Raw genomic sequence first — 25,879 nt, forward strand, 5'->3', positions numbered from 1 at the left:
GCAAGAGAGAGGTAGTTTTATGGTCTACTAATTCAAGTCACCATTGACATGTAATTAGTGAATGAAGAGGTTAAATACTGTATATTTTACACTCTGCTTTGGATTCAATGTTCTCTTGTTTTCTTAATCCCAAAACTGATGCTTTTAATGTAACACATTCCTTAAAGACAATCATGTGTCACAAGGATCAAGTTCCTCTACGGCTTGGGTTGGGAAGGAAAAGGGGGTGGTTGGCGGCACTGCCGGGGGGCAGGGGTGGTTTTGCACGGGAGATATGCGACGGTTTCGGTGGATATGGACGTGCACCACCATCGTGAAAATTCTTCTCTATCTCACGTGCATCATTTGTTGGTGTGTATCCATCCCTTCCATCAGGTAAGCACCCGGCAGTCGCCTGGACACCCCCAGCGGGGCACCGGCCGGCCAGCCCCCCAGTGTGAATGGAACTGCGGCATACTTTTTACCTACCCAGAAGAAACCAAGAAGCTGAAACCCACTGGTTTATCAAAAACAACGGTTTGACCATAGGCAATTGGCAGACCAGAAGTGGCCAATTTACAATTTGATGCTGGCTGTTCCAGTTTTCAAACTAGATTGCAAGGAAGAAATTTGAGATCCAGAGATTCCTACCAAGTAGTCACAGGTTCCAGTAAGAAAACAGACTCTCTGTGAGATGGGGGCACGGCTGTGTACATTAAGCCTCCTCTGTCACCTTGAGCACCAGGGCGAATTTTGTCACAAGACTTGAATGGAAGAACCAAAATAGATTTTTTTTGCTACCAAATTGGAAGAAAATGAAGAAACTAATGCCCCAATATTGATATGTGCGATAGAAAAACCTCATCATAGGAACACAAAACCATAAAACTGAGTATCCACCCACAAATAGCAGGTAAGAACATATGAAGAATAGGTAGTATATTATAAAAATTATGGGGGTGAGGGGTGGATTCACAGTTCATCATGCATATTTCCTATTGGAACCTCCACAGCAGGAACTACATTTTCATGAACATGCACTAAATTAAGATTATCTTCTGCAGTTTGAGGTCTCATCCCTCCTTGTCCAACCATTCCCGCCTTGATGGCAGCGGTAACCTTTCTCTGCAACTTGAGCAGCCCAATACGTTTCGAGACAACATACAGAACAGCACAGGTGAAAAGGAGAAATCCAACCACAACTATCACCCTATCCAGATGGTACTCCATGTTATTCCAAGTAGATGCTAGTAGTAATAAAAGTAAACAAAATTGCTTAACCTTCTCACCTATCAAGGACATCCTGACGTTGCATCGTCGAGAGCAGATTTCGGGTCCTCATAAGCAGTGAGCGATGTCCCTTATATTCACTTTCTGCCTTCTTTAATACTCCTGTCGATTCCTCTGAACACCCAGCAAAGTTATTCTCAGTTCTAACCAGGAAGAATATTTGCTCAATCATTAATTATCAATTACACCTATAATTTGACATGTAAGATTAGAGGATCAACTTCCCAAGAAAGGTTTCCATCTCCAATCAGGGGGAGGGAGGGAGAGAGAGAGTTGACCGCAAGTTCCTGTAACCATTTTCAGTAGAATAATTTCATGAATAATTCAAGTGGATGTAGGAGTGCCACTGTAGTCACCACTGTTCTCAAGGGAATGCTGTTAATGCATGCCTGATTTAAGAAATTTAACCTCCTAACTTCAACTTGTTATTCCACAGATGAGTCCATCCCACCACAAATGACAACAAACTAATGTAAAAGATAAAACTGAACTGACAAATGAAGCTAAATTCCAATAACATTGCCAACAAAGTTTGTGTCTCGAACAGTTTATACCATACTCAATTTTCATTACAAATAACACTCTGTCCAATCTTATCAGATGACATGACAGAATAGGGCACATTTCTCTGTTACACTGCAATGCTCAATTTCCTCTTCTCCTGAAATGTCCTTATCTACTCACTTTGGTCAATGCTGCGCAATTCTCTTAAATTTCAAGTTCTTGACTCCTCAAAAAAACACAACCACTTACTTCATCAGAGTAATATCGACTTCATCGATTTTTTTTTTTGTTATTTCTATCATCTGGTTTGATCCTCTATCCCTCTGGTTTATCATTATTTATATTTATATTTTTCAATAATTTGATTGATCTTTAAAGTTTTCAGATGGGAGCACAGGGCAAACATTCTCAAATCTGAAATTTGGGGGTCAACTAACAATACCGGAACCTATTCTCTTCTTCTTCCTTGTATCAATAGATGACTTGTTTCTCATGCATGCCTCTAACCAAGATTTTGCAACCTAATCATCTTTCTTTTCTTTCATGAGAAGTCACAACAAAAGTTTCAAGCAAGAAGTCATAAAATGAAGATCAGACTAGCTAAAATTTTAGGAACAGATGAAGCAGTGTAGGAAAGTAACAGCAAAAATGCGACTAGTAGGAAAATGAAACATTTGATTATCAAGGATAAATTAAATGCATCTGAAATAATAGAACCCACCAAATGTCATTACTGTACTTGCACTTCTTTCCACCTCCTGAAACATTTATAAATAAAAGAGTGAGAATAATAATATACTATCCCCAACAAAAAACTACAGTTTCAGAAACAAGGAAATACATTAAGAGGACAGATAAATCATAACCTGAACCATCAGTTGACGAGTACGGCGAAGACTCTCTGTGATGCTTTCTGCAGCAGTAGTCATCCCAGCCTTTGTCCTAAAAAGGAATTAATATTTTGTACGTACAATGAGATAATGGAACATAAGATAGAACACTCAAAACAAATGGTAGGAAAAGAAGGATAAAGTAAATCTGAAAGCCAAACATCCAATGACCAGGCACGCAATAGGGGGTTTAAAAGAAACTCTAAATTGGATAAAGAGCCACACCTACTAGAACACAAAAGCTTCCCAGAGAGAATAGCCAAGGTCAGAGATAAGCATTAGCAACATAATTATACATGTTTAGTATGGTTCACTTGTGATTTCAGAATTATTCAAAACTATCAGTTTCTAACACTGCCAGAAGAAGAGCTCTCACTGAAACAAACAAAATGGTACATACTGTAAATTGCGTCTGCGAATTGTAGACTCTTCTCCACCACCTAAAAGAAGCTCTCTCTGCAATCAATGCACCACTAGTAAGGACTGGAAGACAAAATTACCAAGAGAAGAGAAGTACAAAAAAGATATCCTTCACATGTTTTGATTGGTACCAATCTAGTTTGTCTTTGGAACAATGCAAGTTGAATCTGTTAGTTAAAGAGCAGATAAAGGACCAAATTTCTTAGTTATGACTGATGCAAACTATTGATTGAGTTATTAAATATGCATAAGAAACATTTATTGCATGTAAAAGATATTTTAAAGATGAAAAGAGACTCCTTAATTAACAAATTTTTGATCCACCTACCCAATTTCCTTCCCTCATTTCTTCATCAACCCTGAAACACTTTAGTCCCTTAGTCCCACTCCATCAACTCCCTGGCTCTCACTGTCCCACTCTCCCTCTGTCTGTGAGAGCAGTGGCACCAGCACAGCAGCAGTGAAGAACTGTGGATCAGTGACCAGCAATCCTAATGCTCAACATCCTCTGGGAAACTGAGACAGCCACTGCGTGAAAGAGGTGAACCTCTCCCCTTCTCTATCCATGTGAACTATAAGCCCATTGATTTTCTTGTGGGTTCCAGGCCCCCTGAGTTTCAAAGCCAAACAAGAAACCTAACAACTTCAGAGATTTGATGGAATTTCAGAGACTCCACAAACAAATGCAAATCTCTTGCAAGATAAGTGAAGTGCAACATAACCCACATGAACTCACTAGAAAATTTTGCCCATGCATACTAAGTAGCTTCTCAATTAGTGGTAAGGTACCTCCAGGTGATAGAGTAGGCAACCTAGGGTTTTCTATTTGAAAGGTTCTCCTTTGGCAGTGATTGCAGCCTGGCTTCACTATTCCATCTTTATCTCAGCCCCTTACCAGACTTGGTTACAGGTAAGTAACAAGTCAATCTTACTCTATTCACCTTTCCATATATTAATTGTTGTTTTTGCAAACCTTATCCCATTCATATCTAAAGCTCAGCCCTTTGCACCATACTAACACCCTAAATCCTTGCTCCCATAGATTCCCAAACCCTAATCCTAAAATCCTAATTCTGAAATTGTAAACCCTAACCCCAGTTTGGACATTCACAAGTACTAGAGGAGGAGGAGGATAGACCTTTTAGGGGGAATCATAAACACAATTTAAGTTAAAGGGATTATCTGCGTATAAAGGCAAAGAGTAAGGGACTGAAAGTAATTGTCCCTTCTAAGAAAAGGACAGAGAGTCACAATTCCAACGAGGGCAAGTTAACTCCAAAAGTCCATCTTAGCTCAAAATGCAATTCACATGCATGAAGATCAAAATAAAGTGATCATCCAAATAAAATGTTTTTGCATTTAATTTTACTTTTTTCCATGTTGGTTGCCATGATTTGAATTTCAACTGAAAATATTAGACTTAAGTCACTGTTGAAACTTAAACGTGTCAATCTTTTTCCAAGGAAACCCATGACCTATATAGTTAAAAAGCAAGACAGAGGAAGCCATTACCTCAGCCTGAGCAGCTTTCCTCATGTTGTCCTTCGCTTGCAAATTTGCATTCCTGAGGCCCAAATGCAGTCTAAAACCAAGAAAAATAAGTATCATATAAGGAAACCACCCAATTTCTCACATAGACTTAACGTAATATGCTCAAAGTTGGACATTTTCCTGTAAAACTTTGAACACAATATCCATCCCAAGCAAATCAACCACTTAACCAATTAAATTGGTTGCAAAGAGAAGAATGAGAGAAAAATGCTAGTAGAACCTTCTATATTCATCCTTCCAAGATTCCAGTGTTGATTGAGCAGACTTTACTTCTTCTTCCGTGGGAAGTTGCTGAGCTAGAAGGTCAAGCCTAAGTTGCATTGAGCGAAGTAAAGCTAGGGCATCCTGTGTAAGACCATTTAACCTTTGCAGAGAATTCCCTGCATCATCCCTACTTCCTTTACCATATTCTCCAATTGACTTTACATGTTCCCAAGCTTGAGCAAATGTCTCATCCCACTCTTTCTTCACATTCTCAACAGCCTCTGTTACCTCATCCATACAATCTAAATTTTCTATCAATGACCATCACTATCAATGACAATCAAGGAAGAGAGAGTCAGTACTAGCCAATGAGAACGTCGGAAATACCTAAATATGAGAAACAAAGAAGTGAAGCCTATCAAGGGAAAAAGAGGAAAAATATATTGTTAATCATGTTAAACAACCAAATCTGAAGTAGATCCTTTCAAATCAATAAGAAACTACAAAGTTCCAAATTCCAAATCACATAATTACAAAAAACGTTAATAATGGAAGATGAAGATCATTCATCTGATCAAGTGAATAATCCCAATTCATCCAATTTCTTTTCGGGCATAGAATAAAGAGCACCAATATTCCAAAGATCAAGAGCAGATGCAAGATCACGCACAACAGGAGCATTTGAATCAGGTTTTTTCAACAATAATTTAGAAGTTTGAAGATGAAAATCACACTAGAACTAGAACTAGTCTAACAAAAAACGAAATGAGAAAAACAGAATCACCTTAACCGCCAAAAATTCGTCTGAGTTTTGTACTTTGGCGCTGAGTGATAGAACAAGACGATTTTGTGCACATTGGATTAGACGGGTTCGGGTTTCTTCGTGAAAGAAGAGTAGAGTGAGTCTCGGATACGGGTATTTTCTACTTGGGTTTAGCCGTTTAGGGATTTTAGATTACTTCGAGTTTCGGAAAGAAACTTTAAAACTAGCCGTTCGATTGGAATGAACCACGTGTCAGCCATCGAAAGCATGTAATTTGAGTAGAAACTAGAAAGAACGACGATCGAAATCCGAAACTAGAAATTGAAGAAGAGAAGAAAAACACCTGATGCTGCTGACATGCTTTAAATGAACACTCTAGCGAATTGCAATCGGATCAGAGATAAGGTACGATCGAATCGGAAACTAGAGAAAGAAGAAGCAAATGAACGAGCAGTTGAAACAGCTAATCCTCTTTCAGAATCTTGACCTAATGCAGTGAAAGAGAAAGAACAAATAGACGACGTTAGATATATAAAATTTCCTGTGGCAGAAATTCCAGGATTGGAGATCCCTTCTTGTCTTGCACCAGAAAATTCAAAGCAAATATTGGATTTTTGTCTCTCTCCTTTCACCCTTCAGTCTCTGTGAGAGCCTAGTAGAGGTAACACAAGAGTGAAAGAGGAAGAAGGAAGAACCCAAAAACCGTAGGATTTTCAGTTACTTGTATTTTTATTTTTATTTTTTTATATCGATAATTAAAATTACATTCCTCTCTAAAAGGTGGAAAACATTTTACGTGGGAAAATTGATGTCCAAACACCTAATCTAGCATAGTTTTCGTCAACAACCGTAAACAAATTTCATTTAGGCTCTTTTTGGGATCAATTCTCATTCTCTATTATGCCTATTTAAAATAAATAAGTACAAGAATTCATTTTTGGTCAAGAATGAAAAATGGTTTGGTGAATTTTATCGAAAATAAATTATGAAATGGAAAATAAGTTTGGTGTCAAGATAAAAAATTATTAAAAATGATAGTAAACAAGTGAGAAAAGAAGGAAAAAGAGGTTGTTATAAAAGAAGGATTGACTATTTACCCTCATCTTACTTATAGAACTAAGTAAACTACACAAATGAAGATAATGAAATTCCATCAAACCATAATGGACAAAAAATTCATTATGGATTTTGGAGGTTTTTCTATTATTTTAAATAAAAATAAAATTCAGAATAGATGCCAAACAATTTAAAATAATGAAAATTTCTCATAATTGACAATGATAATTGATACCAAAAAGAGCCTTAATAAACTAGTTTGAGGTCATAGACCCATTACACATTATAGGAAGATGAAAACTAGTGGATTAATCCCCCACCAATGCCTAGAAAGTTTGAATACGATTTGCTTCTCTAAGCAAGGAAATCAGTAAATCAATTTTTAGATCTAGGAATAACTATGAACTCAACACAACTAAAGTCATTTACAAGTATCAATATCTCATAAACAACACTAGAAGTCCTCCTTTGATCGTGGTTCACCCCTTAGCCCAACTCTCAACCCCTCTTTCCTCATTTCTAAAGCCCAGACCTTATTCTCTTCAAAAGACATTTACATTTCCAAACCTTCGATTGTGAATTAACCCCTAATGAGCCCGCTCTTGACTCTCTGCTCTTCTCTACTACGCATGATTTTGATTGTGTTGAGTGTAGGAGGAGTAATCATCCTTCCAAAGGACACACCTCTTTTGGTGATGACTTCCTGATTAGTCTCAATTCTTCTAAGAAAAAGAATAATTCTACAAAATAGTTTCTTTTGGTCTCTGTTCAGCCCATTTTCGTTGGGTCCTCCGTTTTAGCTTTGTTTTTGCTCTTTAGCTTTGCGAATTTTCGGGACTTGATGTAATTGCGTCTTTTTTTTAATATATTATTTATTCATAATAAAAAAAAATACTAGAAGTCATCCAATCTAAATAAAGAGATTTTCTTTGAAGAGCTCAGTATGAAAGTCTTTGAATCTGAATTCACTTGGATATTAGAAATAACAAGAGACTTTGCTAGAAGTAGCCCGGCCCTAATAACTTACATATTACTAGAGTAAAGACATTCAAGAGCCAAAAGGAGTCCCAATAGAGCCACCCTGCAAACGGGAAACCTCCTTCAAGCACCCACTTTGGGACTTTGTGTAACACGAGCTAGCATTCTTGTTCATTCTCTTTAAGGTACTTGCAATCCGGATGGTAGAATTTATTAGTGTTGGGCCATTCTATATCTGAGATTGAATTCTCCTCAGTCATCACCACTACTTCATCATCTCCCCAGACTTTGTTATCCATTTCCATAAGAGAGATCTAATAATGATATTGATGGATTATAGAGGGGGGTAGAGGGGAATTATTGAGATCAATTCCAATAGAGTGAAAATAAGAACATAAAAGGTCCATTTTTTTCACATCTTTGGTCATTATTAATGAATGGAAAATAGAAAGGCAGAAAGATTAAATAGAACACGGAAACCGGCTAGGTGAGCCAATGGCTAAAAACACTTTCAAGAGAGACCAGGGCACGAAAAGGTGCCACCCCCCCGTAGGCAGAAGGCATTATATCCAAGGAAAAGATGGGGTAGAAGTTAACAAGTGGATCTCTCTCCGAGCCGCACCACAAAAAAAATAAAAAATTATTAAAAAAGATCATATTACCTTAACCTTGTGGGTCCCCCCTAAAATTAGCGGTCAACAGCCGTTAGGGGAGCACAGAGTACTTTCCATCGGAAGAGACGATCCGGACTCGAGGTTAACAAACTAACAATCTTGAGCTTAAAAGCCTCCAAGACATAAATCTATATCTAGAAGAATTTGCAATTTTCAAAAGAGAGACCAAAATATATATATATATATATTTTTTTATATTTATTTATATCAACTCTTGGTAAGGGGTCTAAGTAAGCTTTTTTTGTGGAAATTTTCCAATTATAGATGGTTTGAAGAGCCAAACATCCTAGGAGGCTGAAATGGGGGTTTCAAGGATTGCATTTCCATATTGGGGAGGAATGGTTAAGAGAGTTGAGTTTGTGATCCATCGATTATGCTCAATTAGATCAACAACTTTGAAATGTTTCAAAGACTCAAAAAGGTTGGGGGGAGGGGAGGCAGTTCCTGATACAGATTTGGGATCAAAAGTAAATGCTTCCGATTCACTTCCTATTTTGAAAAATATTATAATCATACCTCTTAGTGAAGAAGTAGTAGGCTCGACCCTCGTAGACAGCATATGTAATACGCTCATCTTCTATATATAAAAATCGTCTGCTCCAAAATATTTTGCAAAAGATTCTTGACCTGAGAAACTTGATGCCCCTCCAAACTTAGGATCCAGGTTTCTTTAAGATTGCTCGATTGAAGATAGAGGTGTTGGAAAAATATTTTTCTTTTAGGATTTGCAACAAACTCACATTTATCACAAAATTTTTCAACTTCTTGAAAGGAAAACATATCTATGCTTTTTGGAAGAACACTTATAAAGCCTCTTGCGTGATCCCTGAAAACTCCTTCACCTTTGTAACATTTGTGTGATTAGTCACCATAGCATTTGCATTAACTTTCAATATCTATACCATCTGATAGTCATTCCATGCATCAAGAGTAGCTAAGACGAACTCATTAATCACCACCCACAAAAAAAAGAATTTAAAAAAAAATCTTTTAAATTCAAAAATGATTATCAAGAATCTTGAAGTTAAGCATATTTTGAAATGCCATGCCATGACAAGGACAAAATTCCTTGGTAGGTTCAAAAAGTATATAAACATGGTGAAGATTGAAATTGACACATAGAATTATATGGATACCATTCTTTAACCTAACATTGGGTGTTCTTTAATTAATCTATGAACTGCTTTCCCTTTGGATCTATTGACAACACATAAACCTAAATGATGCTCATTTAACAGCCATGCATAACCAATTATTCTACGTCATTATTATGCTGTCATTTTCCACCATATCTTTTGTTATTCCTAATTAATCATTTAATTATTCTTAATAAAAGTAAATGATTGGGTTTCAAAGTAAAAAAATATTATAAAATAGAAATTAATGAATAATTATGATACATGTGTCACACTTATGTTGGCCTAGGTTTATTATTTTAATTCTCAATCAAATTTTTTTTATGTTTGACCCACGAAAGCACTGTGAACTTAATGGAATTTCGAATAGAAAGCACTAAACCAATCAATATTCATGGGACCTTTCTTTATTTTATTTTATTTTGCTTCATTATGTAAAATTTTCTTTTCAATTAATTAGTATTTACGTAATAATATTATTATTCTATTTTTAGTAAAGATATGTTAGAATGTTACGCGTGAGTACGGATGTCTATCATTTGTTGTGAACAAAATATCTACATCACCATTGGAGACCATTGAAGCTCTCAAGAGCTAATGGTGGATTGATGCCAAAGAAGGCTCCTTTTTGGCAAATCTCATATTTATTTACTCTCTCTCTCCATCTCTCTTGAAAGGTCTCATGGCTCCATGGATTAAATATTTAAAAATTCACAACATTCTCAACTTGCTCAATTGGAATGTGTAAAATTAAGACTACACATCTCTCTAGAAGCAAAAGAAGCCAAAGAGGATAGGAAGGCATGGTGGAGTCCGGATCTTTACATTCTTTTTTATATATTTACAGGATCTCATCTTCGAATATTAACAAAGCTTCAAAGGTAGACGTGAGGAAAGTACAGTCTTCTACTCTCGCAGACAGAAAATCCATGACCATCGAAACCCAGATAAAGTCACTCTAGCATTTATTCATATTGTACCCAAAAACTATAGCAATGATCTGATTTTTTCAATGGTAATCGAAATATTGATATGACAAGAATGAAATCTATTCTTGTTTTTCATGAAATAGATATGATAAAGTTGCATTAATCTCAAAACAATGAGATTTGATGGAAAGGAAAAGATTTGGCATCAATCCACCACCATTAATTACCCAAATATAGTGTAGTGGGCTTTAATGACCTAAGAAGATCATAAGGAATTTGTGTCCGACACATCGTACACTTCCTTACATCACGTGTAACATGCTAACATTTCTTTTCATATTTTTGGTAACCTTATTCATCTTCATCATCATCATCAAAGACTCTCTGTAAAGCAAATCTAACCAAATCCATAGCTCATCTAATTTTATTATGAAAAATAGCTTCCAAACCATTTCTATTTCTATTTCTGGGCCCTACAATGATGTAAGATTTTTGGCTCAGTAGAAGGAGGAGCTGGGTGGTGGTAGTGGTGGTGGTGGTGGGGTTATGGACTTGTGGGTGTTGTTTGTTGTGGGAATCCATCATCCATGATATGATATAATGGGGCCATGGGACCCACAATTTCTTATGGGCCCATTAAGAGCCCATTTATAGGTTAGCCCTTGGATCCTCAGATACGTGGGGACTAGTTCAACCACCACAGCCCATTTTATGGGAACCAGTGATCTGATCTTAGTTGGATAACACCATTGATACCAACCCAACTCACTCAAAAATAATTTCAAAGCTCTTTCTTTCCCTATTTAGGAACCTTAAAGCTACTTTAGGGTTTACAAAGGCTGGCCTTCTTGCCACTAGAAACTAGAAAGCTCCATTAATGGCAAGTCTGTCTCTGGTGTTGCTTTGACCTGATCATGAATGGATTCATGGGCATCTCATCTGGTGGCTTAATTAATTACCACTTGTAAGTTCTAACCCTTGGCTGATGGTTAAACAAGGATCAAATTAAGATTACCTTAATTAAGTGAATCTGACTTTTCCATAGGAAATAATTACTGAGAAATTGGATGGGTGATGGTCCCCATCTTTGGTTAATTATTGAGCTTCCTTTTAGGTCATCCAAAAATTAAAGTAAGTTTCCATTAAGCCAAACGTTACAGTAACCAAGGGAAATTCCTTAAGTCATGGAAAATTCTTTTTTCCAGTATTCCCATTCAATATTTGATGGGGGGACCCATGTATCAATTACATGGTTAAACCTTAATTAGATTCCACTCTAAGCTAATTAAAGGGATTTGTATTCTAATTATGACCGTGGAGATACACCTGCCACTAAATATAGAATTAAGGAAGTGGGGTCAGTGGTGTGTGTCTACCACTGTCTTCTTATATCCTTCTTGTTTCATCCATTTTATTCCCCTTGAGAACTCTCTATATAAATACAGGTAACCCAGATACATCTGAAGATCCTCCTCTTCTTCTCTCTTCTCCTCACTTGCATAAGGTTCTTGTCTTTGTTGTTGACGCCGTCGCCGTCAACATCGTCGTCGTTTTCTCCCGGATTCGTCGTCTTCTGAAACCAAGGAAGATGATTATGTCTGGTTTGAACTCAGGGATGGGGAGATCAAGCCATGGTGATTTGCCAAAAGAACAGCCTCTCTCACACAAAACAAGAGTTAGGCACCAATTTGCAGAAATCACATAGTTGTTGTCTCAAGGTGAAAACAGAAGAGAAGGAGAAAAGGGAAAATATGATGAATGGAGGAATGCACCTCTAGGCAAGTCTGATTCTTGGCTTTGTTATTTTATGTTGTTACTTACTTTGTTTTTTTGGTTTTTTCATTTTCATGTCTTTCCTTTGTAATATGGAATCTACTATATCTCCCCCTTTTTGTTAAACTCAATCCACAGTTCAAGAGTTATTTCTCCGGTATGTTTTCTGTATCTAAGATCTCAAGTGCAAGAGCTTAGCTCTGGAATGAACTCCATGTCTGTATGTAGAGTAAACAAAAGAAGGGAAAAAAAACTTGTTCATCTCGCTTGGTTTTTGCAGTTAGTCTTTCTTAATGCAGATTCACACCTCCTGCAACAAATTATATTCAAGTTAAAAGGGCATACATGTAGATCAAGAACTAGGGCAAACTGAATCACTCTTAACAAGCTAGCTCATCCTGAAGGGATGCCTTGTTTGTCTAGATAGATGTCACAGCTCCTGCAACAAAGTATATTCAAGTTAAAAAGGGTATACCTGTAGATCAAGAACTAGGGCAATTGAACCACTTTTCAGAAGCTCATGCTGAAGTGACTGCCTTGTTTGTCTGGACACACAAGGGATTGCCTCTTGTTTGCTAGATGAATGTCACTTCGATTTTGCTCATCAAAGTATATTCAAGTTAAAGGGCATATCTGTCGATCAAGAACTAGGGAAATTGAAAACCACTGTAAACTAGCTGATCCTGAACCAATATATTGGTGATTATTCAATTATATATTGAACTTCATCTTTCCAAAGCTGATCAAATCCTTTTAAAAAAATGAAGAAACTTAGAGTGGATCAGCTCTCCTTTGTTTTTGGTTTGTGGGCTGGAGACATTTGATCAGATCAGGTGAATCAGATCATTGATCAGATGATGGTAACATTTCGTGGTTAGAATCCAGAACTTTGCTTGCATTGAACCATTGATTCACAACACTCACGGCTAGGTTTCAGTTTCACTCGGTGCTACCAAGAGGTAACAAGCTGATGCTGAACCAGCATGTAGGTGATGATTTCATCTTTCTAGCTGATCAAAACCTGAAATAAATAACTGAGGTAGAAGGATTAGCTCTCATTTGTTTTTGGTTTGATCAAACTAGGCCAGATCATGAACCAAAACGATGACCATAACTGTTCAATGCATGCTTTGCTTCTTCAAAATGATGGCGTCTCAAAGAATCTATCCTTTTGACTGTATTGAACAGTTTATCCAAAACCACTCAGCCCAGCTAGTTCTCACTTGTACTTAATGGAACACAGGGTAACAAGCTGATCTTGAAAGTGTTTGGTGATGATTCAGTTATGTATTGGACTTCAGTATCTCTGCAGAACAGACCAAAACCTGGGAAAAAAGAGAGAATTAATGACTTAGCTGTACATCTCCCTTTGTTTTTGGCTACTGAATGCAAAATTTTGACCAAACCCAGGTCAGATCACGAATCAGATGCTTACAGTTTGACGCGTTTTTGGGTTTAAATTAAACACAAACACAGCATTTGTAATTTTGATTGCAGTCAACAAGTGATCCAAAACCTGCAGCCAAGCTTTTACTATATAAATTAAACAAGCTCTCCTCCCATGGCGGCAAGGATCTCTCAACCTTGATGTATCTATTCTCCGTGTGCGCACGTCAATTTTTTTTGAAGAAAAATTGGTAATCTGGACGACTAATGACATTGCTATTTACAAATAATTTTCAAATTTAATCCTAATTAGTTTATTAATCAAGACAGCCTAAGTCCCAGGCTACTAGATGATGGGACCCTTCTTTCTTGTTCTTGTCAAACACACTTGTCGTTGGTCATTAGCCTTATTCCAAAGACTAATTCCTGAAATAATCGATCGTCATCAAAGCATCACACCAGGGACCATTCTTCATCATGATTTACAATTTTCTTAATCATCTTTTTTGGACTATATTCATCTGCAAGTCCAACGAAGCTGCTTCATTGCACCAAACACTCAAAATTTTCTCTAATCCACAGGACCACTTGAGGAGAGAGAGAGAGAGAGAGATTGAACACTGCATGACTTTTGAAGAAAGCTTTTGCAGATGGTCCAAGAAAGATAGTTGTTGATGAACGTCCACGTACAAGGTGTAAATTGTATCTTTCCATTAGAAAGAAGGAAAGAAAATAAAGGTAAAACAAATTCGTTGTCATTAGCCCCACAAGAGGATAAGAATTGGGGTGATGCTAAAGCTAACTTCCATCATCTCCCATTATTATTTATATGGTCTAAGGTGACAAAGCTTGACTGTTAAAAATGAATTAATCGTTATCATTAATTTCTTGATTAGTGGAAAAGTTAGATTTTATTTAAAGAGAAAGAGAGAGAGAGAATATAAGCAATTCTTTTCTATTGGTTTGTGAGTCATCAACTACTAATGACAAAACTACTACAAAGCAGAAACTATGGTTTGGTTGGCCAATTACAAACTCATTATACATTAGCTAGAATCCATAGTTCTATATAAGAAGAAAATCAATCAAGGCTAAAAAACAAACAGCAGTTGAAGTGATGAACACTTGGTTGGCTTCCCTTTAAATTTTATCAATTCTTTTGGGTTTCTGGAAAAAGGAGAAGAGGGGGGAGGGTGTGTTTGACCTAGCTTCCTTGTTCAGGTGTTTTGGTCATGGTTGATTTGTCTTCTGGACCTCTCATGGTGGATGATCGTGTCATCCATTGGTTTGCCAAAAGTAAAAAGGAAAAGAGAAAAAACAAAGCTCACCATTGTCCTAGACAAACCACTAGAATGATTAGTTTATTGGGTTAATTAATTAAATTTAGAAAAGAGAGATCTAAATCTCAACTGAGATGGGTTATCAAATGATGCTTCTCACGCTGGTTTGATATGGGATCTGAGAGACCATTGGATGTTGCAGAGTCAACCAGATTTTGCAATCCTAGCTCTTTCTTGAGTCAATATCCTTCATATCCCAGATTTGGTTAATCCACTAAGAACCAATCAATAAAAGTGAAATAGCACCAATGGATTCCTTTAGCTGGCTAGATAGATACTCCAGAAAGAAACTGGGAAAAAAATAATCAAAAGGGTTTACTGTACATGGAATGCGATTCTGTAGGCTTTTGATTCTTCACAGAACATCACATTCTGGCACGCAGAAATTGGGTTTTGGTGTCTCATATTCACTTGCTTTTGACTCTTGTAAATTTCCACTTAAAACCCATGCAAGTTAGTTAAAAAAAACCATGGGACTTGAGCCCGTGTTTGATAATATTTAACATTTCTAAGGGAGTCTCTCTCTCTCTCTCTCTTCCATTGATTATCAAACATGTCCTTGTATTGCAGAAGTGATCTGCAAGAGCTGAAAATTTACAGCATCACAAAAACACTTGCAGAGCAATACTAATGTCAAATGAGACCTAAAAGTTTTAGTTATATATGAAGAGTCATGCATAGAATTAGGTCCCAGAGAGTTAAACATCCTCTCTTATAAGCCAACACCTAAAAAAAATCTAACAAAAGTTACTGCATAATGTTTAGCAAGACTAACAACTTGTAGGAAAACCAAATCTTTAACCCTAATTAAACTTGCTGAAATGCTGTTACCAAAAAAAGAGATGAAGAATTTATGGGAATGCCAAATCCAAAACCTAGTCAATCTTGTGAAAGTACCCTTGAAGAGAGAATTTACAGAACACCTATATTATAGAATACTCCTACAGTTTCCCAAAGGCCCCATTAATAAAAGAAGGTAAAGCTTGATCTCTCTCATCATCCAAATCTTACAAAAGCAATTTCCTTCTTTGTGCTTTTACTTTTACTCAAATTCGCGTAGTTCAGAATCATAGGAAAATCATCTGTTTCTGTAAAACCCTATTTATTTTAGTCACATGTATGCTCTTCTTCTCAATCAGAGAAAGCCAAAAAGTGTATCCTTAGAGTTGAAGACACCACTCAGCTTGTTAGGGAATTCGCTCATCGATCTTCTGCAACATGTTAGTTCCATATAAACTTATAATGGGGACCATCACAAAATATTTAAGTCGTACTACTCCATCATCATGGAAGAACAACCAAGAGAAAGCTTAAAAAACTAATTAAAAACAAAAATTAAAAATCAAAAGTCTTTCTAATTATTGACTGGTGGCCCTAGGTAGCCATGTCCAATTGTATTTTCTTAATCTTAAAGTTGCACGACAAATCCATTCTCATTTCAAATAGAAACTTAAAATATAAGACAATCCCATCAACAGCTGTTGGATTCCCAGTAGTGGACACTTTTAAAGAACCCAAAAAGAAGGGGAAAGAAAATGAATTCTTTCTCTCTTAATTGTTTTCAAATTCTCTCATGCTAAAGTAGTCTCAGGGCAGAATTAGCTAGCTAGGGTTTCAGTTCCAGTGTCCTTATAACTTGCCAAACATCTCTTATCAAGAAACACTGTAGAAAGTGAAGATCTAAATAGATAATCAATCTGAGTTAAAAGTAATCTTCCAACAGCTAGCTAGCATTTGAATGTAGTAATGCAGCTTCTGCAAATGGTTTTCAAGAAGTCGATCTCTAGCAACCTGTCATGCAAGATTCCAGCCAAAGTTTATGGCTAAGGCAGATTATTTATTAAACACACTTATAGCAACTAATCTGGTAATTGCAGATGCAAACAAGAATATACTATTCTTAATTTCTCTGAGAAAATTTCAACAAAGCTGTATAAGATATTTTGTTTTGGAGGGTGTGGAACTGTGGAAGCAAAAAATCTTTAAAGAATTGAAAGGACATTTCGCCCACCTCAATGTATCTTTATTATAAGTTTGAAAATGGTACCTAATATTTGTTTGTTTCTCCTTTTATAAATTGCACTTATCAAACATACTCCATGAACAAAGGTATAACACTGCCAAACGTTCAACATCAGAACTACTTTAACAAATGATCTTTTCACTTGTATGAAATCGGATTCGGGATCCATATCCTCTACTTCTTGATTTTGTGGATCCACATGTTTTTTCTTGTAAATGTCTTTATACCATCTCAAGGAATATGCCAATCTAGTGGTTGGCATTTGACTTTGATTTATGAGCTTGGATGCTAATCCGTAAATAAATCAACATTTTGCTTAAGTGATGCATCTATACGAAGTACAAGACAAAGAAGAAGAGGATGTAGGAGTCCGGATCTTTAACCCGTCAAGGTAGAGGTCTGTGCTCCCTTCACACATTTTCACTGTATATTAAGAAGGGGTTCACCTCTAAGTTCTGAATCAAAGAGAAGACCCCTAGTGAGCCTCCATGATCGACATTCCTAATGTATTATGTATAGTAGAGTAGTGTGAGAGAAACACAGACCTCTTTACCTTGATATGTAAAAGATCCAGACTCTAGATGTACCCTGTGAAATCTCTTTAAATTTTATAAATAGGTCAACTTTACAGTAGTCTCTTCAGCTAGGTTTTCGGTGGAGCTGCCAATGAATTGGCCGTTAACCAACCCTTCACTAATGCAATTATGTGATGCAGATGCCTTGGCTTGTAAGTTGTAACAACACTTTTGAACAATAGATTTGTTTTCTACCCAAAAAAAATAATATAATATAGAAGCTTCCCTTGGTCCTAGAACAAATATTCTTCATCGTACGTTCTCTCCCTCAATCAATTTAAAACCCACGGCCCATTATTGGACGTGGAGCTTTTTAGCTTCTCCGAGGCCGACCCACTAAAGTGGGCTAATGGATCTCGTTTTGTTGTTGGGCTCAGGATTGTGCCCATTGACATTTATGAATCTTATTTCTCAATAGGCCGGAATGGACATCTTGATGTGAGCACCAAAAGCCCAACGTTCGAGTAGTTTTTAAGAATCGTTATGTAGGCCCATCCCATTTCGGATTAAATTTTTTTTAGTATTTTTCAGGAGGCCTCAAATTCTTGACTGCGTGGGCTAAATTGCACGGTTTGACATTTAAGTATGGATTATAAAATGTCTTATATACTTTCTTCTTTATGGCTAAAAATTTTTCCTTCATTTTGCTCCCTAGTGCTTATTTTAGGGCCTGGGTCACTTTTGGTTGAAAATCTCGTTTATGAAATCTAGGTTCACTCACCCATGGGGGGTGAAATCCGGATTCAGCCTGCACATTCACAAAAATCACGCGATCAAATAATTTTTTAAGATGAATCTCGTCATCCCCACACACAAAATAAATTTTTAAAAAATAAAACCAAAAATTAATCAAGTTTGAGATCCGTTTGCACAAAACCAAAAACCCACCCCCCCCCCCCCACAAAAACCACATCTTCTTTCTATATCTACATTCCATCCATTTCTTCCTATGTCACTGGAGCTTTTGTCACAAGATTCCAAAGAAGAGGATGATGCACTGGAGCTTTTGTTTCGAAGAAACTTCTTGGAGAAGAAAAAGTTTAATGGAGGAAATTGATTGGGGCATTTTCGTCTTTTCATAATAAGGAGGGTGTAAGTATAAGACTATCGTTGAGGTGGGGATCTTGTAATTTTAAAGATAAGCAGGGTGGTGCTATCAAATTTAGCCTACTTAAGTGGGCATCTTGCAAAAAACTCAATATTTTCATGCTTAAAAGGAATATTATTGAAAATAGATTCAAATCCTCTACAGCACCCAAGTGAGTAGCCATCAACTAGCCTCAATGGGTGCTACGTATCTCCTATCTATTTCCAATATTGTTATCTTTAAACCTGCCTTACCTCTTTGGTTCATCAGTCAAAACAAAATTGACCTCTTTGGTATCTCCCTTGTTAGATGAATAAACCGTTTTGTTGAAAATATTCATGATTCATGGACATCAAGATGGTTTTTATTTATTTTTTGGTATGTTTTTTTGTATTTGGTTTTTTTTTTTTAATTTGGAAAATGAAATATTATCTGTAAGGGTTGAACCCACAACCTTTCCATTGAAAAGTATGAATCTTTACCACTCAACCAACCCATATTGACAAATATCAAGGTTTTTATTAAAACTTAGATTTTGTAGATTTTTAAGAATTGGTATAAAAAGGGGTAAAATGCGGATTTATGCCTCAAATTCCATCATTTTATGAACGTTTCATAAATTTAATATTCGATTTCATTTCAAAATCCATGGATTCATCCAATCAAATAGACCATCTAGGGTTAGTTAAACGGTTAACAAGCATCTTGAATAAAGAATGAGGTCTAGGGTTCAATGCCTCATAACTATATAAATTATATTATACATTTTGCCAATGCAGGGTTTGTTGAATGGTAAAGATCCATATTTCTTAGTGGAGAGATTGTGGGTTCGACTCTTGCAGACAGAAAATTCACAAAAAACTTTCTTTGGATAAATTTGCCACGGGAGACCCACCCTACTAGCAGAAAAAACAAGAAAAGAATAAAAAGGAACGCGACGAGAGGCCCACCCACCACCATCATTATTAGTCGCACAGGGAATGTGATAGGGCCCACGAGAGGTGATACCTTGTTGTGGGACCCACTAACCATCTGTTTTTTGAATAGGCTCCATATTTGCACCATTCTTTCACAATTAATAGAATCATTCGTATTCAGCTTTTAATCATTGGATTCCCATTTGATATTTCTTCCTTGTTTTTGGTTCACCATTTGATATTTTTAAACTATATGAACTGAGCATAAACCAGTAATGACCATGTGCAGGCACATATCCTTGTGCATCAGGGTCCCATTCCAAATTGGGTTCAGGTTAGTATAGAATATTATCTCAAAGGAAGCAGCTTCGATCATGGCATGTTAGGACCTCAGGAGTCAGTACAACTTCCTCTCTCCTCCATTAATGAAATTATTAAGGACTCTTCCCCTGGAAGCTGCCATTTCACATGGTCCCCAATCTTCTTTGCACCACTAGTGTTTGTGAAAATGCAGAAACGAAAGAGAGAATAGTTGAAGCTCACATGTATCCATGTGAACCCAAGCAGTTGTTCGTTGCTTGGTAGGCCCAGACCTCTCTCTGCATTTCATGATTGATGATGGGCCTTCCCTCTTCTTCCCACCCCTTTGTCTCTCTTCCAATTGTACTTTTGAGGACACTAATACAAGTTCAGCTACTTAGGTTAACATGAAAAGATTCTGTTTTTCTCATTCATGCTTGGATTTCATTATTGCACACTTGATTGACTAATATTCTTTTAATGACAGATCAGTATGTTGGTTGTCCACTTAATGTAACCCTTCCATGAAAAGATTCATAATCCTTACTGTAATTGGATGGATTAAATTTCAAATGCAGGTATGCAAAAACAAATAGAAGTTAAAAAGCAGGGGAAGAGGGGGCTTATGATAATCACCAACTTACCCAGTTAGTTAGGTTGACAATGATCATGGAAGGAGAAGCAGAGGATTATAAAACTGAGTGACTAACTCAAACACATTCTCTCCATGTTTCATGTCGGGATAGTTTTTAATGAGTCCAAAGCCTTCCAGTCATTAAATGAAGATCACCAGCTTTGCTGAACCCAAGACCCCACGAGCTAACAAATTATTGTCCAATATTTTAATAACACAAATTCATAATTAATTTCCTCAAGCCTCTTGTATATTATCATCAGTAGTTTCTCCTCTGATCTCCTCTGTGCTTTGGAAACAAAAATGACCAGAAACTGAGACAAGGAAAGAAAGGCAGAGAAGAAAAAGATGAACAAAATGCAAACTCAATTGTTCTTCTTCTCTTTCATTTGCCTTTCTCTTGTTTTGGCCGGAGAGACAGCACCAATTACTGTATCAAATGATGAAGTTTCAGCCTTGTTGTCTATTAAACAGAATCTTATTGATCCAATGGATTACCTTGGAGACTGGAAGCTGCAGGAAAGTGGCTCTGTAGATCAGTCAATCATCTGCAATTGGACTGGAATTTGGTGCAACTCCAATGGTGCTGTTGAGAACCTTGATCTCTCCTACATGAACCTCAGTGGAATTGTACCAGATGACATCCAAGGGCTTCAGAGTCTTGTCGTCCTCAACCTAAGTTGCAATGGGTTTTCATCATCATTGCCAAAATCATTATCCAATCTCTACAAAACTGAGGCATCTTGATGTCAGTCAGAACAACTTCATGGGTGAATTCCTGTCAGGTTTAGGCAGCCTTGTAGGACTGATGGTCGTCAATGCATCCAGCAACAATTTCTCTGGTCATCTCCCTGAAGACCTTGGAAATGCTACTTCCCTCGAGTGCTTAGATTTCAGAGGAGGCTTCTTTGAAGGTTCGATTCCTACATCTTTCAAGAACTTGCAGAAATTGAAGTTTCTTGGTCTTTCAGGTAACAGTTTCACAGGTAGAATACCTGTGGAGCTCGGTCAGCTATCATCACTAGAGACTATTATTCTAGGATACAATGAGCTTGAAGGTGGAATTCCAGCAGAGTTTGGTAACCTCACCAATCTTCAGTACCTTGATTTGTCGGTTGGAAGTCTCAGTGGTGAAATTCCAGCTGAATTAGGAAGGCTAAAGCAACTGAATACAGTGTTCTTATACAAGAACAGCTTCAAGGGAAGGATTCCACCCCAAATTGGCAACATTACATCATTGGAGTTATTGGATCTTTCCGATAACCAGTTTTCAGGACCGATTCCAAATGAGTTCGCTAATCTGAAGAATCTTCAGTTACTGAATCTGATGTGTAACCTCCTTACAGGTTTCGTTCCAATCGGTCTCGGCGATTTGACACAGTTACAGGTCCTAGAGTTGTGGAATAATTCTTTGACAGGTCCTCTTCCAATGAATCTTGGGCAGAATTCAACACTGCAATGGTTGGATGTATCCTCGAACAGACTTTCTGGTGAGATTCCTCCTGGTCTATGCAAAGGTAACAATCTTGTTAAACTCATTCTCTTCAACAATGCCTTCTCGGGTCCAATCCCACTTGAACTGTCAACATGTCTCTCACTAGTCCGCGTTCGGATGCAAAACAATCTTCTTTCTGGAAGCCATTCCTACTGGGCTAGGCAAGCTAGAGAAACTTCAACGTTTGGAACTAGCCAACAATAATCTCACTGGAGAAGTACCGGATGACATTGCCTTATCAACTTCTCTTTCATTCATTGACCTCTCTCGAAATCATCTGCAATCATCACTCCCTTCCAGCATTCTTTCAATACAAAATCTCCAGAATTTCTTAGCCTCCAACAATAACTTGGAAGGTGAAATCCCAGATCAGTTCCAGGACAGCCCAAACCTTGCAGTGCTTGATCTATCTGCGAACCATCTCACTGGAATCATTCCAGCAAGCATTGCCTCATGTGAAAGGCTGGTGAATCTGAACCTTGGGAACAACCAGCTCACTGGGGAGATCCCTAGAGCGATAGGAATGATGCCGACACTGGCCATTCTTGATCTGTCCAACAATTCTCTTACTGGTATGCTACCAGACAACTTTGGTGGCTCACCAGCCTTGGAGACACTCAATGTATCCCATAACCTACTTGAGGGCCCTGTCCCCACAAATGGCATTCTGAGGAGCATTAGTCCAGATGATCTTGCAGGCAATGCTGGTCTCTGCGGTGGGGTACTCCCTCCATGTTCTCGAAGTTATTCAACAAAATCGCCAGGTCAAAGGGAGAAGACACACATCAAACACATAGTTGCAGGATGGTTTATTGGAATTTCAGTCGTTTTAGCTATTGGGTTAGCAGCTTTTGGTGTCAGATGGCTATACAGGAGATGGTATTTCAATAGCAGCTGCTTGGGGGATCATCAATACAACACAGGCAGTGGAGAGTGGCCATGGAGATTGATGGCATTTCAGAGGCTTAACTTCACAAGTGATGACATACTTCAATGCATTAAGGAATCAAATATTATTGGTATGGGTGCAAGTGGGACTGTCTACAAAGCTGAGATGCAAAGGCCACATACAATTGTAGCAGTTAAGAAGTTATGGAGATCCTCAGGAGCTGATATAGAAGAGCTAGGAATGAGTACTGACGATATAGTGGGAGAAATAAATCTGCTAGGAAAGCTTCGGCATAGAAACATTGTGAGCTTGTTGGGTTATATTCACAATGATACAAATGTGATGATGGTATATGAGTTCATGAAGAATGGCAGTCTGGGGGAGGCTCTACATGGCAAACAGTCCGGAAAGTTGTTAGTCGATTGGGTTTCACGATACAACATCGCTGTTGGTGTTGCACACGGGCTTGCCTACCTCCACCATGACTGTCATCCTCTTGTTATCCACCGCGATGTAAAGTCTAACAACATATTGCTTGATGAAAATCTGGAGCCAAGGATTGCTGATTTTGGATTGGCTAAGTTGATGCTTCACAAGAACCAGACAGTGTCAATGGTGGCTGGATCCTATGGATACATCGCTCCTGGTGAGTTATTAACTACCCATGAACTTAATTTATGAGATTTATCAGCTTTTAAATTTCTTGAACAGAACACAATATCAGTCGGATTCCTCAAATTTTGGTTCATAAGGATAAACATATACGGGTATGGCAGGCTGAAGGAACTCCCCATACAAAGTTCACTAACTATTTAGATTGATTAACTTAACTACCCAGTAATGTTTTAGTAACAAATGCTATTCCCAAATCACTGCACTTGATAGGAATTAGTTTAGTAAGTCTTGTTTATAACTTTTAATTCTACCGTGCAGAATATGGATACACACTAAAGGTGGACGAAAAGAGTGATGTATACAGCTATGGCGTTGTTCTCATGGAGCTTCTCACCGGCAAAAGGCCACTGGAGCCTGAATTTGGGGAATCAGTTGACATTGTTGAATGGATCCGGAGAAAACTTGGAAACAACAGAGAATTAGAAGCAGCGTTAGATTCCAGCATAGGTGGTCAATGTAAACATATCCAAGAAGAGATGCTTCTAGTCCTTCGGATTGCACTTCTGTGTACTGCGAAGTCCCCAAAAGATAGACCTTCAATGAGAGATGTTATAACAATGCTTGCTGAGGCCAAGCCCAGGAGAAAAAGCAGTAGTAGTAATGCTGGCACAAACGCTATCAAGGAGATGCCAATTTTTAGCACCTCTCCTGTAACAGCTCTTCTTTAGGAGCCCAAACCGTGTTCCTTGGGAATTCTTCTTTTGTATGTAGCTTTTCTTTCCTTTTCTCTTTTCCCCTTAAATTCACTCTCTTTTCCAATTAAAACTGAATCATCTGTGTACGAAAGAGAACATAATTTTTTTCCCCCTCAACTAATTCTGATCAATAAAGTTCTGCTCTTGTGAGGCCACAATTTATGAGTTAATACACTAGAAATTGGTTCTCATCATGCTACTAACCTGCTATTCTAGTGATATAAATCCATCTCTCTCTGGCTTCTACATGATTTCTGAAAAAAAAAAGGAATTTGGACTGGATTTTACAACAGAGTCACAGCCACATCATCAAGGGGCTATTTTATGAATAAATTGAACATTGTTGATGAATCCTGTTTGAAATATGTAGAAGATAATTTAGCCCCACATCTTCAAATTGTCCAATGGGTTTCCCTCATTTCGTTGTCGTTAATGTAGAATCAGGAATCTGTACGTTATACAGAAAACAAGAAGAAACAAACGAAAAGAGTAATCCAACACATATGTGGTTCCGCAGGGAGATTACCTTCACTTGCCATTTTCCTCTGTTTTTAGAAAGATTTCCAACCCATCAGTACCCTCTCAGAGCAAAATTTTCCTGAATCACAAGCCCTACTAGGCTGAGGCAGTTCTCACTAAAATAAAAGAAAAATATGAAGAAAACAAATTTTGAACAAAAAATATGAAAATTGAATGGCAGTAAAAGTCCTGGGACATTTTTCAGTCCTATTCTGAACAGGGGGTTCCATGCAAACCCCAACATAATTCCTTCTTAATATTGCTCTCCAGAGAAACTCTCTCCCCTTTCTGATATACTGCCAGGAGCAACCCTTTCTCAACCTCAGAGTGAACCTCTGGCATTCAAAAATCCCCTAAAAATGGCGTGTAGGTAAGCATCTGGCATCATGTTGGTTGGTGAGATCACAGCTACTCTGGTTAGCATTTTCGATCCAAAATATTAGGCCACCCATCTGATTGCTATGTTTTGCAAACTCAATGCAGGCTTGACTGTGAGAGGATGACCAGAGGAATGATTCAAACCACCTCTTTCTGGACCCATAATATGATGATGGTTTTGCTTGCAAGCTCACATTGATGGCTTACACAAAAGAACACATGGTGGTGGTCCTTTGAATATAAAGAAAGGAAAACGAAAAAGTAGTTCTGGAAACAACCGAAATTTTCCTTCAGTATCTGAACAAGATAACGATTCAAGCCTGGGCATAGATCAATTCCTGAAAACATATTTGTAATGCAGAATCTGTATATTGGAAAAGAAAGGAGGAAAGGTTCAAACAAGATCCATCAGTTTTCAAGTGCCCATGAACCAAAACCACTTGCTGGGTGGGAGTGTGGGACTAGGACAGCTGCATTAAACTTTCTAATGATTATCATGCTCATCATGCTCTTTAGTCCCAACCATTTCTGGATCTACCAAATCGCATTCCACCAGATGCCACAAGGAAATATTCTAACTACATTCTATTCAATACTGCATTGAAAGGCATCCAACAGAATCATTGTCTCCCTGAAAATTGAGACATGGGATTACTACAATATCCATACAGCTGTTTACATCATTGCCAAGTGGATGGACATACAGGTGAAATAGATCTCAAATTTATCTTCTCCAAAAGCAAGCCTAGGAAATTTTTTATTCCATTTAAAAAAAAAAAATTTGGGTGAGAAAAGTATCAAGTGCAAGACAAGATCATC

The 25,879-nt window shown here is 37.5% G+C and overlaps 2 protein-coding genes across 4 annotated transcripts; one reads left to right on the forward strand and one right to left on the reverse strand.

The window, feature by feature from the left end:
- Positions 1–558: 558 nt before the first annotated feature.
- On the reverse strand, positions 559–6,298 carry LOC149009906 (uncharacterized). 3 transcript variants are annotated; one of them, XM_089164116.1, is made up of 8 exons: positions 5,945–6,298; positions 4,855–5,149; positions 4,596–4,665; positions 3,064–3,119; positions 2,640–2,715; positions 2,495–2,531; positions 1,269–1,383; positions 559–1,189 (listed from the first exon to the last, which is right to left on the reverse strand). In XM_089164116.1, exons 1-8 carry the CDS (start codon positions 5,958–5,960, stop codon positions 952–954), a joined length of 903 nt encoding a protein of 300 aa, XP_089020242.1. In that variant the 5' UTR covers positions 5,961–6,298; the 3' UTR covers positions 559–951. The 3 variants fall into 3 exon arrangements, with proteins under 3 accessions (XP_089020242.1, XP_089020244.1, XP_089020243.1); XM_089164118.1 differs by having other exon boundaries at positions 4,855–5,165; XM_089164117.1 differs by having other exon boundaries at positions 4,855–5,165; positions 5,623–6,298.
- Positions 6,299–20,422: 14,124 nt separating this feature from the next.
- LOC149009907 (uncharacterized) lies at positions 20,423–24,584 on the forward strand. Its single transcript, XM_089161156.1, is given in 4 exon segments — positions 20,423–21,135; positions 21,137–22,048; positions 22,050–23,439; positions 23,727–24,584. Coding segments are annotated over 4 exon segments (3,090 nt in total). The 5' UTR covers positions 20,423–20,757; the 3' UTR covers positions 24,137–24,584.
- The last annotated feature ends 1,295 nt before the right edge of the window (positions 24,585–25,879 follow it).

This window comes from Hakea prostrata, chromosome 7 (genome assembly GCF_041222555.1).
Source record: "Hakea prostrata isolate BN-2017 chromosome 7, UWA_Hpros_2, whole genome shotgun sequence".
NCBI classification, from domain to species: Eukaryota; Viridiplantae; Streptophyta; class Magnoliopsida; order Proteales; family Proteaceae; genus Hakea; species Hakea prostrata.

Bases quoted from the DNA above. Each gene is read 5' to 3' on its own strand.
- LOC149009906 (XM_089164116.1), bottom strand. The intron at 2,716-3,063 runs GTATGTACCATT...ATTCCTTTTTAG, and splicing joins ATTCGCAGACGCAATTTACA to GACAAAGGCTGGGATGACTA. The intron at 2,532-2,639 runs GTTATGATTTAT...TAAATGTTTCAG, and splicing joins CTCGTCAACTGATGGTTCAG to GAGGTGGAAAGAAGTGCAAG.